Source organism: Mauremys reevesii, linkage group 4, assembly GCF_016161935.1.
Source record: "Mauremys reevesii isolate NIE-2019 linkage group 4, ASM1616193v1, whole genome shotgun sequence".
In the NCBI taxonomy this organism is placed as follows: Eukaryota; Metazoa; Chordata; order Testudines; family Geoemydidae; genus Mauremys; species Mauremys reevesii.
Window position 1 is genome coordinate 38098307 of NC_052626.1, and position 14111 is coordinate 38112417.

Genomic DNA, 14111 nt, shown 5'->3' on the forward strand with positions numbered 1-14111 from the left:
TTCGGGCAAGGGTACCGCTGCCCTGTGTTCGGAGCAAGGTGCTGTAGGCCTTGTTTGTGGCAGGGTGTTCTTGGCATTGAGCTGCCTCACTTGCTCCTGCAGCCACTGGTTTCCCCACTCAACTGCACAAGTTGGGCCTGCAGTGCTTGATTAGCTTACTGGAGGCAGAGGGCCCATTTGGACGAGTCTTATGCTTGTGATGCTACTGGGTCCATCCTTCTCACATCTGGCTTGGTCCCACATGGATTTTGTGATCCAAACAAGCTGTGGTTGTTTACTGCGGTCTGAAATCTGGGAATTCATAATATTGGGCATCTTCCTTTCAGCAAAAGTGTTGTTAGAGAAATACTGACATTGTTCACACAAGCAGTGGGAGATAGGGAAGAAGGGGACTCTATTGGCTTTCTGCAGGATGTCCTTGTTTGACTCTTGATCCAGTTGTTAACTCCTCAGACTTGTGGTAGCTTGAAGTTCTACACAGCTAGTGTCTTTGTGAGGAGGATGTGCTGAACAATACCACAGTAAAGAAACTGAGTTGATTTATTTTACAATTTATAAAATATTCCCATGCCTAATAATTGGGCAAATGTACACATCTATATATCTGCCTGGACAAAAACTATGTTAAAATGGATTGAAGGTTGAGAATACGTGTATCAGTAATTTAGGGTAAAATACATTACAGGGATGTTCTGATTTTAACATCATCCAGGATAGCAATTTGTCTGATACCAGGTGCTATATTTCTAAAAGAACCAATTATTAAATTAATTTTAAACATATTTTATACAAAATTTACTAAATTTAATTAAATTTAAATCTAATGAAAAAAGATATTTAAATTTTTGGAAAATTTATTGTATTAAAAATTACAGCACTTACTCTTTGAGATCATATTCTGTATTTTTCCTACATACCAGAGGCTGAATCGCCACTTTAAGTGCAAAAGTCAACTCAATCTTAACTATGGAGCTGCACGTTGCACCTCCATAATGTATATATATAAAATACAACAAAAAATTGTATTGACTGTGGTCAGCTAAACTAAACTTCTTTAGTACAATCACCTTTGGGCAAGAGCTTTATGCAGTGTCTAACTTGGGCTTTGGATTGACAAAGGGAGTAAATTCCAGACTTCTCTAGCTTCAGGCACACAAAATTCAGATCCAGAGACTTAGCAGAAGTTTGCCTCGGCTACCATCATGATTTGGAGGAGTTTAAAGGAGTTCTCATTAAGTGAGTTTTAGCTAGAAAGTTGGAGTCTGTTCCATGAAGTCTCAAGTGGTTCAATATAGTTAAAACAGCATTAAGTGGAGCATAGTGGGAATCTGAGGGCTCCAGTGAATATGTGGAAGAATCGTCTCACCTTCTCCCCGTTTTCCCCAATAAAGATTTTAAAACAGAGCCAGTATTCCATAATCATTTTGTACCACCTCAGTTACAACACTAGATAACACCAACAAAAGCATACAACGTAGCTACTCTTTAAACCCTACATTTTCTCATTAACTAATGTTGATGGAAGTGCATTTAGCCACAGTAATTTGCATGGCAGTTGAATCATTGTTTGTATTGAACAGCATACCTAAGTGTAATCAAGAAAAACATGAATATACTAATAAAGAGTGGGACTGAAGAGACAAGCGTTAGCTCTTTCAATGCAAAGGAGGTGCAAGGTCATGAACAGCAACTAAATTGGTCTTTGTAACAAGTGATATTAATTTTTTCTGTTATAGACTCAGCTCTATACACCCATACACCACCTGAATCGTATCCCTTTCTCCTCCAAAGTTATGCATTAGTGTTTCAGGTAGGGTTGTAGCTGCACTTTTACATCACTACATTAGCATACATGTAGTCTTCTATTCCATAAGCATATTCCAGAACAAAGCAACTAGCAAATATATGTAGTGGTAACAAACTTCCGTAACCCAATTATTGGGAGAAAACAGTGTCACTAATGTGCCTTGCCATGAACTGTCCACTTAAAAGTATAGAAACCCTTATGGGGAAATTTCCTGGCATTTTTCCCTAATACTTGTCAATGGGGAAATCTATTCTATTCAAATCTCTGTGTGATTGGGTGGAAGAATCATCTAGTGTTGGGTAGAAAGAGCTTTAAAGCCTTATCCCTGAGAAGGGAACTGACAAAAGACTGACTGCTGGGAAAATTAGTCAGTGAGAAATGGAATAGGGTCCGGTTAAAAATGTTTACACACGTGGAACCGGAAAACTAAATATGAGAAGGGGGAAAGGTATGGATCATTCTTTTCCTGGGAGTTGAACTCAACAGATCATAAGGACTGGACTCCCCAAGAAACAGAGAAGCAGGAATGTTAAGATACCTACTGAAGATACTACACTACTTTCTCTGGTTCAAAGACTCTGGCTGTTTCATTTGTTTTTTAAAAATCCAAATATGAGGCTTCTGGAATCCTAATTCTTCTGTTGGTTGTCTATTCAAAGGCCCTCACTTGCTGTTCAGACTCTTTGCGTAGAAGAGACCATTTTCACTTGTATTGGCTGTCTGAGGAAGAGCTAATTACTTCCATGGACTGTTAGGGGACTGGTCATGGTTATTTATTACTTATGCCACTGACTTCAGTCAGGTTTTATGGAATTTCTGATTGTTCTAACTGAATTCTCCATGATTGTGTCAGACTGCTGGCCATGAATGAATTACACCTAGCAAGAGATGTAAATGGTAATAAGAGGTTTTATAAAAACATTAGGAATAATACATTATATGCAAACAGAATATAGTCCAGGCCAGTAATATATATGTTTGATGCATCAGTAGGGCCAATTTTACAAAGCTGAAAACAATTATAAGCCAAATCAGTGGAGAGAGAGAATTTAATCAGAAAAATTTGAATGATAATTGAGAATCATTTAACACCTTACTAGATGTTAAAAAAAAAACCAACATAATTTGGGGGGAAAGTCATACTGGTTTAAAAAACTGACCAGGTTTAGAGAGGAGGTGAAGGCAGCTGTTTTTACTTATACACACACACACAAATGGAAGAAAGCAGAAGTTGATAATAATGATTATAAATCAGAATTGTGGAAAATTAATAAGGGAAGCAAAGGCATATGAGGAGAAATCTCTGGTCAGAGGAATTAAGGACAATAAGGAAGAGTTTTTAAACTGTATTGGGTCGCAGGAGGGTTAGATTCCAGACAATGGTATTGATCCATTACTAGATGGAATAGTAAAATTATCAATAATAATGCAGATAAAGCAGAAGCGTTCAATAAATATTTCTGTTCTATATTAGGGGGGAAAACAGATGCTATTGTCTCATCATATGGTGATAACACTCTTTTCATTTCATTGGTATCTTAGGGGTGTGATAAATGGAAGCTACTAAAGTTAGACAGTTTTAAATTAGCAGGTCCAGATAATTTTCTTCAAATAATTTTAAAAGAGTTGGCTGAGGAGTTCGCTGGACTCTTAATATTAGTTTTCAATAAGTCTTGGAGTACTGGAGAAGTTTCAGAAGACTGGAAGAAAACAAATATGCCAATTTTTAAATATGGTAAATGGAATGACCCAGATGATTATTGGCCCGTCAGCCTGACATCAGTCCTGGGCTAGATAACGTAGTGGGTGATACAGGACTCAATTCATAAACAAATGAAGAGGGGGAATGTAATTAATGTAGATTGACATTTTGTAACGGAATCCTCAAGGTACAGCCTGGAACTGTGGGAGTGCTGTGCCCCCTTAATTCTCCAACATTGGCTCCCCCATGATGCTTTGCTAATGACAGGCAGCAAACCTCTCCAGATGCTGTTATAATTCAGCCACCAGCATACAGAGACAAACCCAGCTAAATTGCATGAATGCTCTAAGCCACTCCTGAACCATACACAGGGAAACACAAGCAAATCCCCCCAGCCTTGCATCCCAGAAATGTACCATCTTATACTGCTCAAGACCTCTTCTTGAACAATGCAAGCTCATTAATTAGTTTGCCACTTTGTCAAAGGATAGTGGACATGCACCAGTCTTTGTAATGTAAGCAGGTTTCCCATGCACTTTAAACAAACTCACTTAGTTAAGATAAAACATTAAAATAAGTTAATTAACTACAGAAAGATAGATTTTAAGTGGTTATAAGTGGTAGGCATATAGGACAAAGATGGTTACAAAAGTAAAAACGCAGTCTAAATTCTAAACATTGTCAGACTAAGCAAGATTTGAATCAAACAGTTTTTTCTCACTCTAATAGATGTTACAGGCAACTGACACTTCTTAATACACAGTCTGAATTTCCTTCTTAGCCTGGGACCAATCTCTTCAGTTCAAGTCTTTGTCTTCCCAGTGTTCTTGTTGCCTTCAGTGTAGCTGAGGGAGGAGAGAGGTGGTCTGATGATGCGGCTGTCCCTTGTTTTATACTCTCAGTTCATGTCCCAGGAAAGATACTGGCCCAGACATGTTCTGGTGAGCCTTGCTGAGTCACAGAGTTAAGCAATCTCCATTGTGTGGTGCTTGCGCAACTCTCTCTTATTGAATTGTACATCCCTTATTTACAGTTCCCCCGCTGGTCAATAGCTCATGATGGTTGCTTAACACCCATTTGGGTGTGGGTCATCATCTTTGTTGTCATTGGAGAGCTAGCAGTGGGCATCTCCCAAATTCACAACATATTTCAATAACAACCTTATAGCAAAATCTCATAACTTCATACATCATAATGATATACATATTTTGACAGAACATTGAGTTTCATATGGTATCTTAAACCTGGAATGCTTTGTATGAAATATTGCAACCATATGATGAATTTGAGAGTTACCGGGTGCTACTTTGAGGTTCAGAGTGTCACATATGTTTATGGAAAACAGATCCTCTCAAACTAACTTTATATGTTATTGATGAGATGAAAAGTTTGGTTGATAAAGGTAATAGTGTTGACATAATATACTTAAGGTCTGTTTACACTGCAATAAAAAACCCACAGCACTGAGTGTCAGAGCCCAGCTCAACTGACTCCGGCTTGTGGGTCTTGGGCTGTGGATCTTAAAAATTGCAGTGTAGATGTTCGGTCTTGGGCTGCAGCTACGGATCAGAAACTCCATGACGGTGAAGAATCTCAGAGCCCTGTCTCCAGCCCAAGACCAATGTCTACACTGCTATTTGTAGTCCTGTAGCCTGAGCCAGTTGACTCAGCCACAAGGTGGATAATATAATATAAAATATAATAAATATAAAAAATATATAAAAAAAAATTAGGGAGCATGGGTCTGCCCAGTTCCCCAGGTTACACTGCATAGGCTCTTCAGCATTGGGACACTGTGCAGCTATGTGTCCCCACTCCCTACAGGCATAACATCTGTAGGGAGCCCTAGGCGTTCCCCAGTCTTTTGGTCTATCACTATCCTCTTCTCCCTCAGTGCTCCGACTCTTTGTGGCCTCTGGGGGGCCTTCAGCCCTTCTCTTTTTCCACCTGGGTCCTCCTGGTGGCCCAGTCACCCGAGCTTTAGGGCTTAGTGCTGCTAGTTTAACCCAGGGTGCCTCTTCCTTAACTGGTCGGATCAGCTCCCTCGCTGTCCTTCGCCTCTCTATCAGGGCGACAACCTCGTCATAAGTGAAGGGTTCATTCTGGCTTACCCAGGAGCGAAGATCTGACAGTAGTCCCCTCATGTATCCGTCGATGACCAGAACCTCTAGTATCTCTTCCAGACTCCGGGACTCCATTCGCAACCACTTTCGTGCGAGATGGATGAGGTCAAACAATTGGGACTGGGGGGTTTTGTTTTCCTGGTACCTCCACTTGTGATACCACTGGGCCCGCACTGTGGTCATTACCCCAGATCTGGCCAGGATCTCTGCTTTCAGCTGGGGGTAGTCTGCTGCAGCCTCCTCAGGCAGATCATGGTAGGCCTTCTGGGCCTCCCCACACAGGAATGGGGCAAGGATTCCAGACCACTGATCTCGAAGCCAGGCCTCCCGTAGGGCTGTCCTCTCAAAGGCCAGAAGGTATGCCTCTACATTATCCTCCTGCGTCATTTTCTGCAGCCAATGGCTGGCCCATATGATCCGCGTCCCATCATGGCTGCGGTTCAGCTCTGTAAGGGTCTTTACCTGGTTTATCAGTTCCCGCAACATAGCTCGGTCTTGAGCAGCCTGATCCATCAGCAGGCGATTAGTCTCTTGCTGCAGCCGCACTGCTTCCTGTTGGGCGGCTGCCTGGACACGAGTAGCCTCCTGCTGGGCCGCCGTAGCTTGCATCAATGTCCATACAATGTCATCCATTGTGGTGAAAAAAAAACAAACCCTCTACCTTTTTTTCTCTTTTTTTTAAATCACCCTCCTTCTTCCGCTGCGCTGTGCACACCAAATCCCACTCTTGACACCAGTTGTGACAAAGTTCCTCCTCTACCTTGGTGGGTCCTGCACTTATTGGCGGATTTGCTCGCCTCACAGATTCACCCTGTGGGTTGGGAAACAGCCCAGAGACCTTCCCCTCTGGTACAAGCCACAGTCCAGGTCAATTCCTCCTGTGTTTGATCAGGAGTTGGGAGGTTTGGCAGGAACCCAGGCCCACCCTCTACTCTGGGTTCCAGCCCAGGGCCCTGTGGACTGCAGCTGTCTAGAGTGCCTCCTGGTACAGTTGCACAACAGCTACAACTCCCTGGGCTACTTCCCCATGGCCTCCTCCCAACACCTTCTTTGTCCTCACTGCCTGATGTCTGATAACGCTTGTAATTCTCAGTCCTCCAGCAGTATGCCTACTCACTCTCAGCTTCTTGCACATCTCTTGCTCCCAGTTCCTCATGTGCACTTCCTCTCCTCTAGCTCCCTTTGGCCTGACTGGAGTGAGCCCTTTCATAGCATCAGAGGGACCTTAATTAGAGTCAGGTGCTTAACAGCCTCACCTGACTCTTAGTAGGTTGATTGAAGTCAGGTGTTCTCATTAGCCTGGAGCAGCCCCTGCTCTGGTCACTCAGGGAACAGAAAACTGCTTATCCAGTGGCCAGTATATCTCCCTTCTACTACTCTGCTATTCCCAACTGGCCTGGGTCTATCACAGGAGGTAGATATTTTTTGCTGTTTTTAAAATTAAATAGACAGCTAGTATTGTTTTTAAAATTATTATGAAGAACAAGTTTAAGCTTTGTTGTAACGTGCGTTGTTTGCCTGGACTGCTCAAGACCTGAATGCTTGTGTAGGAGGAACTCTTTGAGTTGTCGTCTTAAATACCTTCATGCTGTTTCACATCTGATACTCCTTGATGAAACATAGGAGCCTTGTCTTATAACAGGTTTATTCAAAGTGATACAAGCTATGAAAGTGAGATCTTAGAAGAGTGTTGCTGTTTTCATAATGTAATAAAATACTGTAATTATAAATAATAATAATAGTGTTTAATAAGCATGTCATAAAAACAAATTTTATATTTCCAAGATCACTACTTTTATAATTTTATAATCAGGTAAAGGAGAAAATCCCTGGAAATACTAATTTTTAGGAGGGGGTTCGCGAGACTTGACATTTTAGTGAAAGGGGTCCACAGGTTGTTAAAGTTTGGGAACCACTGGTCTAGAGATCACAATGGTCCCTTCTAGCCTTGAAATCTATGAATCTATAAATGAGAGAAAGATGAAGGCAAGGGTAGGCTCACTACTTAGAGGGGAATGAGAGCTAATAACAGAGGACATTAAGAAGGCTCAGGTGTTCATTTTAATGCCTTTAATTTTGTTGATCTCAGTCTTCACTAAAAAAATTTTTGTGACTAGCTACTTAACACAATTAAATTTGCAAGGTGGGAGGAACAGGTTAAAGAATATTTAGATAAATTAGATGTATTCAAGTTGGCAGGTCCTGATGAAATTCACCCTCGGGTACATAAGGAATTAGCTGAGGCAATCTCAAAACTGTTAACAATTATCTTTGAGAACTCATGGAGGATGGGTGAGCTCCCAGAGGACTGGAGAAGGGCAAACATAGTACCTATCTTTAAAAAGGAAAACAAAGAGAGCCCAGGGAATTATAGCCCCGTCAGCCTAATTTTGATACCTGGAAAGATACTGGAACAAATTATTAAACAATCAGTTTGTAAGCACCTAGAGGATAATAGGGTAATAAGTAATACCAGTATGAATTGGTCAAGAACAAATCATGCCAAACCAACCTAATTTCCTTTTTTGACTGGGTTACTGGCCTAGTAAATAGGATGGAAGCTGTAGACATTATATATTTTTGTTTTATTAAGGCTTTTGACACTATCCCATATGACATTCTCTTAAGCAAATTAGGGAAATATGGTCAAGATGAAATTACCATAAGGTTGGGTGCACAACTGGTTGAAAAAATATATTTAAAGGGTCATCATCAATGATTCCCTGTCAAATTGGGAGGACATATTTTAAGATCCTGGAGGGGTCTGTCCTGGGTCTGGTACTATTCAATATTTTTATTAATGATGTGCATAATGCAGAGGAGAGTATGCATATACAATTTGTGAATGCAGTTGCAAGCACTTTTGCGGACAGGATTAGAATTCAAAACGAAAGATTGGAGAAATGGTCTGAAATCAACAAAAATTCATTAAACTGAGGGCAAAGTACTACACTCAGGAAGAAAAAATCAAATGCACAAAAAATGGAGCACAACCAGCTAGGCAGTAGTACTTCTGAAAAAAGATCTGGGATCATAGCAGATCACTAATTAAAAATGAGTCAACAATATGATGAAGCTGCAAAAAAGGCTAATATAATTCTGTGATGTATTAACAGGAGTGTCTCATGTAAGCCTGGAGGTAATTGTTCTGCTCCACTTGTCAGTAGTGAGATCTTAGCTGGAGTACTGTGTCCAGTTTTAGGCATCACACTTGAAGAACAGTATGGACAAACTGAAGAGCATCCAGAGGAGAGAAACAAAAATTATAAAAGATTTAGAAAACTTGACCTATAAGCTAAGATTAAAAAAAACTGGTCATGTTTAATTTTGAAAAAAAGAAGACTGAGGGAGGACCTGTTAAGCGCTGTTATAAAGAGGACTGTGATCAATTGTTCTGCAATATCCACTGAAGGTAGGAGAAGTAAAGAGTGTAACCTTCACCAAAGGAGATTTTGGTTAGATATTAGGAAAAACTCTCTAAATAGAAGAATGGTTAAGCTCTGAAATAGGCTTCCAAGAGAGTTTGTGAAATCCCTCCTCATTGGAGGTTTTCAAGGACAGATTAGACAAACACACCTGCCATGCTGCTCTAATTTATACGGGAGACCAAAATAACCCTATAATATGGGGAGGTGAAAAAGTGGCATAAAACCACCTTTGCCCTTCACTTCTTTTCCTGGACCAAGTAGGATGTAAATAGAGCCCTTGACTTTGTCTCTGTCTTGAGTTATTACCAAGCTGTTGCAGCCTATGTCAGGATTGGATGGCTCGAATCTATGTTTGCCACATACTTGCTTTTATAGGAATGATTTGGGTGTTTGTTTCTGTAATGGCCTTTTTCTTAAGAAAGCTTGGATTAGCAGGTTGTATAGGAATGAGTAGAAGGGCTGCTACTAAAACCATTGGTATTTTGGTGGTTATTATTCCCATTATTTCAAAACTGTCAATGGGACAAAAGAGAAGGCTTTTGGCTGGAAGATTCCCTTGTAATAGTAGAAGTATACGTACTACTAGTGACGCTCCGGTATGAGTATGTTGAGAGAGACTTGCTATTATGGGTTTTAGAGATTCCATCTGAAATCTTGCCGCCTTGTGTATTTTCTGAATGATGTTGGTCCTGTCTGATTTTCTCATCCCTTTTTTGATTTTGGAGAGCAACTGTCTCTGGGCTCCAATCCATAACAAAGGAGAGATGACTTGAGTCACTCTCAGGTGCTGGTGTCAGGAGTTAATTTCAGGGATATGATAAGCTTGTCTTTGGGGTTTTTTTCTGACAGCTCTATCAGAAACCCCATTTGAACTGTCTGAAGCACCCCATCAATCCTAGAAATTCCTCTCCCTCTCCTCTAGTGTGACCCTTCCTCTAAAGGGTGTTCTCCCAGAGTCATGCAGTGGTTTGATTGTTCTTTGATTGGTCTGGAATACTACTCTCTGTCCCTTCTTTTGCTGAATCTATTTCTATCCCAAGGGGGTAATCATGGTTTTGGATTGGAGATGAGTGATGGCCACCAAAAAGTTGTCTTTCCAAAAACGCTTTTTCCACGTCCCTTTGTGTTCATTGTAACAGTAGTATATAACAAGGACAAATTACTGTTATACTTATTCTCTCCTGGAGTGTGATTCATTGTAACTATCAAGCAGTAGTGGCAAAGGGGGAAATTGAGAAACTTTTACTATGTGTAACGCTAAATACTGTGGACTGAGTAAGAAAAATAAGAGTACGAAGGAAAGAAGGAAAGGTCTTTTGCATACAGGAAGAATAATTAAATAGCTCTCACTATGGATGCTTTTGGTTCCTTGTTGCTCACTGAACTATGTGCCATTGTATGAATGGACTCTTTCTCCCACTAAGTCTGCATAGGTGCTTTTGGACATCTTACAATCCACTGCTCCTTACCTGAGCGGTATCAGGGAGGAGTTGTGAATCTTGAGACCCCAGTTGTACTTTCCCACAAGGCTATTGTGGCAGTTAAAGTTCTCTCAAACCAACATCTTTCCTTATCCCAGCATATGGGAACACATTTTGGTTCAAAGCCGTCTCTGACTTTGTTGGGATACTCTTTCTGTTTGATGCCAGACTCTGAACTGAGTTTTTTGTCAGTTACAGTAGTTAGAAAGAAAAATCTGTTCAAAACAGTCGTTTCTGTTTTTCTTGGGGACTTTGTGAGGTCACCTGTCAAGGTTTCCCAGATAGAACTGTGAACATCACACACTATATCCTGAGTTCAACTGTATTCCCAAAGTACGTGAGTGAAGCAAAGAGTAGTGCAACTCATGTGACAAATCCTATGTGGAGCTGAAATAGGCAAGTGCACAGCAACATGAACTGTCAAGTATATTTTGGTTGTTGTTACATAAATGAATATCAAAATGTAAGATGTCATGGAGCATAGACTGCAAGAGAGTGAGTTCTCCTCTAGTGAGCACTTTCCCTGTCAGGCACTGATGTTTCAGGGAGCTTGCCATTTCCATGATCAAACTTTTTTTAACTCTGTCCTGGTGAAAGGTGATAATTATTGTAGCTGTGATTTAGACTGCACTTCTATTAATAAATGCCCTTTTCTTCAAGGGGTTGTTACTTGTTCATAAAAATTTATTCCAGAGTGAACGATGATTTTTAATTGAACGTCTTTGATCTCTTTCCTATTTTTAATCAGTTTTCAGAAAAGATCTCTTTGGTCATTTCTGATACAAGTGTTAAAATAAAGAAAAATTAAAGGTAAATATATCTTTTTGTCTGAATTGAACTCTGCCCCATTCAGTGGCTTTCTGGGTCAAATTGCCTTCTTATAGCTAGTTTTTAATCACTTCAGCAGCCCATGCTTGGCAACATTCTTGTCACTGACACATTTCAGTTTCACAGGGCACATTTTTATGACATTTCATACAAAAACTTGACATCTTTATCATGGGTTTTCTTTATCAGGCGCTAACACTTCAAGCTGAGCTTATTAACAAGTAACTCAGTTCTCATTGCTTTGTGTTTTGTCTTTCTTGCAGATCTGCTGGAGAAGACTCACAGGAGAGAGGAAGAAATGGCAGCGCTACAGGTATATCTCCTAATTAGACTGGAGAAGCTTTATTTTTTGGTAACCTTCCTCCTTAATGCCTTTCTCCTAATCCACATAGAGGAAACCCACAGCCACACAGTGACTGCTCACCAGTAAGACCACACTGCTGGATTGCTTCCCACCAGCCAATAGCTAGACTGATAATAGAGCAGACTTAACTGGCTAGCAGGCTTCCATCTGGTGGTTGTACTTCTTGCTTTCTGTTCTATTCATGATACTACAGCCACCAGTGAGATTCAACCCAATTACTCTTGTTTTCTGTAGGCAACAAATGCAGTTAATCAGCAAAATGAGTGTTTTCCCTTTGGAGTGAGCCAAGCTGTACTGAATTTGTCTCAGTTGGCAGTTGCTCTGTTTATATCATATGTTTGGCCCCTCTCCATGTGGGCATATATATAGGCACAATGCAAATGCAGGGGAGATATTTATGAAAACATTTCTCAATTTTCTTTGCCAGGAAAGCAAATTCCATTACTTGGAAAAGTTAGTTAAAAGACCAGATGTTTCAGAAAAAAATTAGAGATATGCACACATATGTAATGTAATATGTATATGTGTGTCTGTGTATGTTTGTGTTTTTACTCTAGGTCAGGGATTGGCAACCTTCAGCTCGCGGCCCACCAGGGTAAGCCCCCTGGCTGGTCGGGCCAGTTTGTTTACCTGCCATGTCCGCAGGTTTGGCCAACCGCAGCTCCCGCTGGCCGCAGTTCACCATTCCAGGCCAATGGGGGCTGTGAGAAGCCGTGGCCAGCACTTCCCGCAGCCCCCATTGGCCTGGAGCGACGAACCGCAGCCAGCAGGAGCCACGATCAGCCGAACCTGCGGGCGCGGCTGGTAAACAAACCAGCCCAGCCCGCCAGAGTGCTTACCGCAGGCTGCGTGCCAAAGGTTGCCGATCCCTGCTCTAGTTCATTAGGTTGATTCATCTTCTTGGAGTATATTTGTTTTTCCCATAACATTGAGTAAAATCTCAGATTTAGGTACAATTTTCATCCCAGCTAGCTTTGTAAATCTCCATGCAGCCACTGCATGTGTGTGTGTTCTGGCAGCAATGTCCAGTGAAATGTCCATTCAAATAAATGAAGCACTGGAGTGTGCCAAGTATGGTCGAATTTCCTATGGCAAACCCTTGCTAGATATACAGAATTTAGTACGTCATACAGCAGTGAAGTAGTTAACTTTATTAGCAGTTAGTGGTTTACATTAGTCTTGAACCTTTTTAACCTTAGACCCAGCACTGGAATACTATTTAAGCATACCATAACAATCACAGAAGGCATGCATTCCTTTGAACTGAAAAGGAATAGGAAGGCAAGAAATAAACCAGTATGGCTAAATGGTGAGGTTCAGGAGGTTTATTCAAGCAAAGCAGGTGTCTTTCAGAAAATGGAAATCAAACCCATATGAAAACATTTGAGAGGAGCAAAAAATACAGCAGGCAACATGTAGTATAGAAGTTAAACGGCTAAAATAAAATGTGAAAAGCAAATAGTCATAAATATAAAAAACAAATAAGACCTAATTAACTATGTCAGAAACAGGAAGATTATTAAAGAAGCTCTAGGTCTGCTGCATTAAAAGGGAGTAAAGGGAGCAATTAAGAAGAATAAGGCTATTGTGGAGAAGCTAAAGACTTATCTGCATGAATTTTTGCCACAGGGTAGTTAAGGTATCTACTCTTTTTGGATTGCAAAGATGAGGTACAGTCAGAGGTTGAGAGGTCAAAAGTAGTAATAGAGAACAAAATTGATAAATTAAGCAACAAGTTACCAGGCCCATGTAGTACACCCAAGAGTTCTGAAGGAATTTACGAATTAAGTGTCTGAACTGCAAAATTATCCTTTGACTCTTTGGCTTTACTAAGTTCTATACTTTTGTTATTAACTTTATTCAGTGACTCTCAATAAACAGGAAACCAGTGCTGGTCCTTTTCAGATTTTGTGACTGGTACACTAGCCTCTCCATGTTTTACCTTGATGCCAAGCTACTGTGCTGTGCCTTTGTGACTCTCCTGCCCACTTTTTTTTCATTTTCATTTTCTTGGCCTGCCATAGATGCTCCAAACCATAGTGTCTTTTGAACAAGTCAAGCTTCATTGTGCATAGGAGAATGCACAATTAAAAGGGAGGTTTTGGACAATAAAGCCAAGATCTTTAGAAGGTGGTATTTTTATTGATAAACTGGAACAGTTGCCTGAAAAGATTGGGAAACACAATTTGATGCCTTGTCGACTCTGGGAATTTCAGCCACTGATGAATCTACACTAGTGCAAGCCCCTTAGTATAGATGTACTGTACTTGTGTAAACTCTGAAACAAGGTGCTGGCTAGGAGAAACAAGCCAGGCCCCTGTTAGCCCTGCAGGCCTGGGTAGCCAGCCTTCCCTATAAAGCGGGCTAAGAGACAGGAA

General features: G+C 40.7%; 1 protein-coding gene across 10 annotated transcripts in view; it reads left to right on the top strand.

Annotated features, from left to right (window-relative positions):
• The window catches only part of CEP128 (centrosomal protein 128), a 432173-nt gene that overhangs the window by 304474 nt on the left and 113588 nt on the right, over window positions 1–14111 (top strand). For all 10 annotated transcript variants that reach the window (XR_005597581.1, XR_005597582.1, XR_005597583.1 and 7 more), the window contains one exon: window positions 11633–11682. Coding sequence is in view for 7 of the 10 variants with exons in the window: in XM_039534734.1 (XP_039390668.1) it covers window positions 11633–11682 (50 nt within the window). In the remaining 3 variants the exon portion in view is untranslated. The remainder of the gene's footprint in view (window positions 1–11632; window positions 11683–14111) is intronic.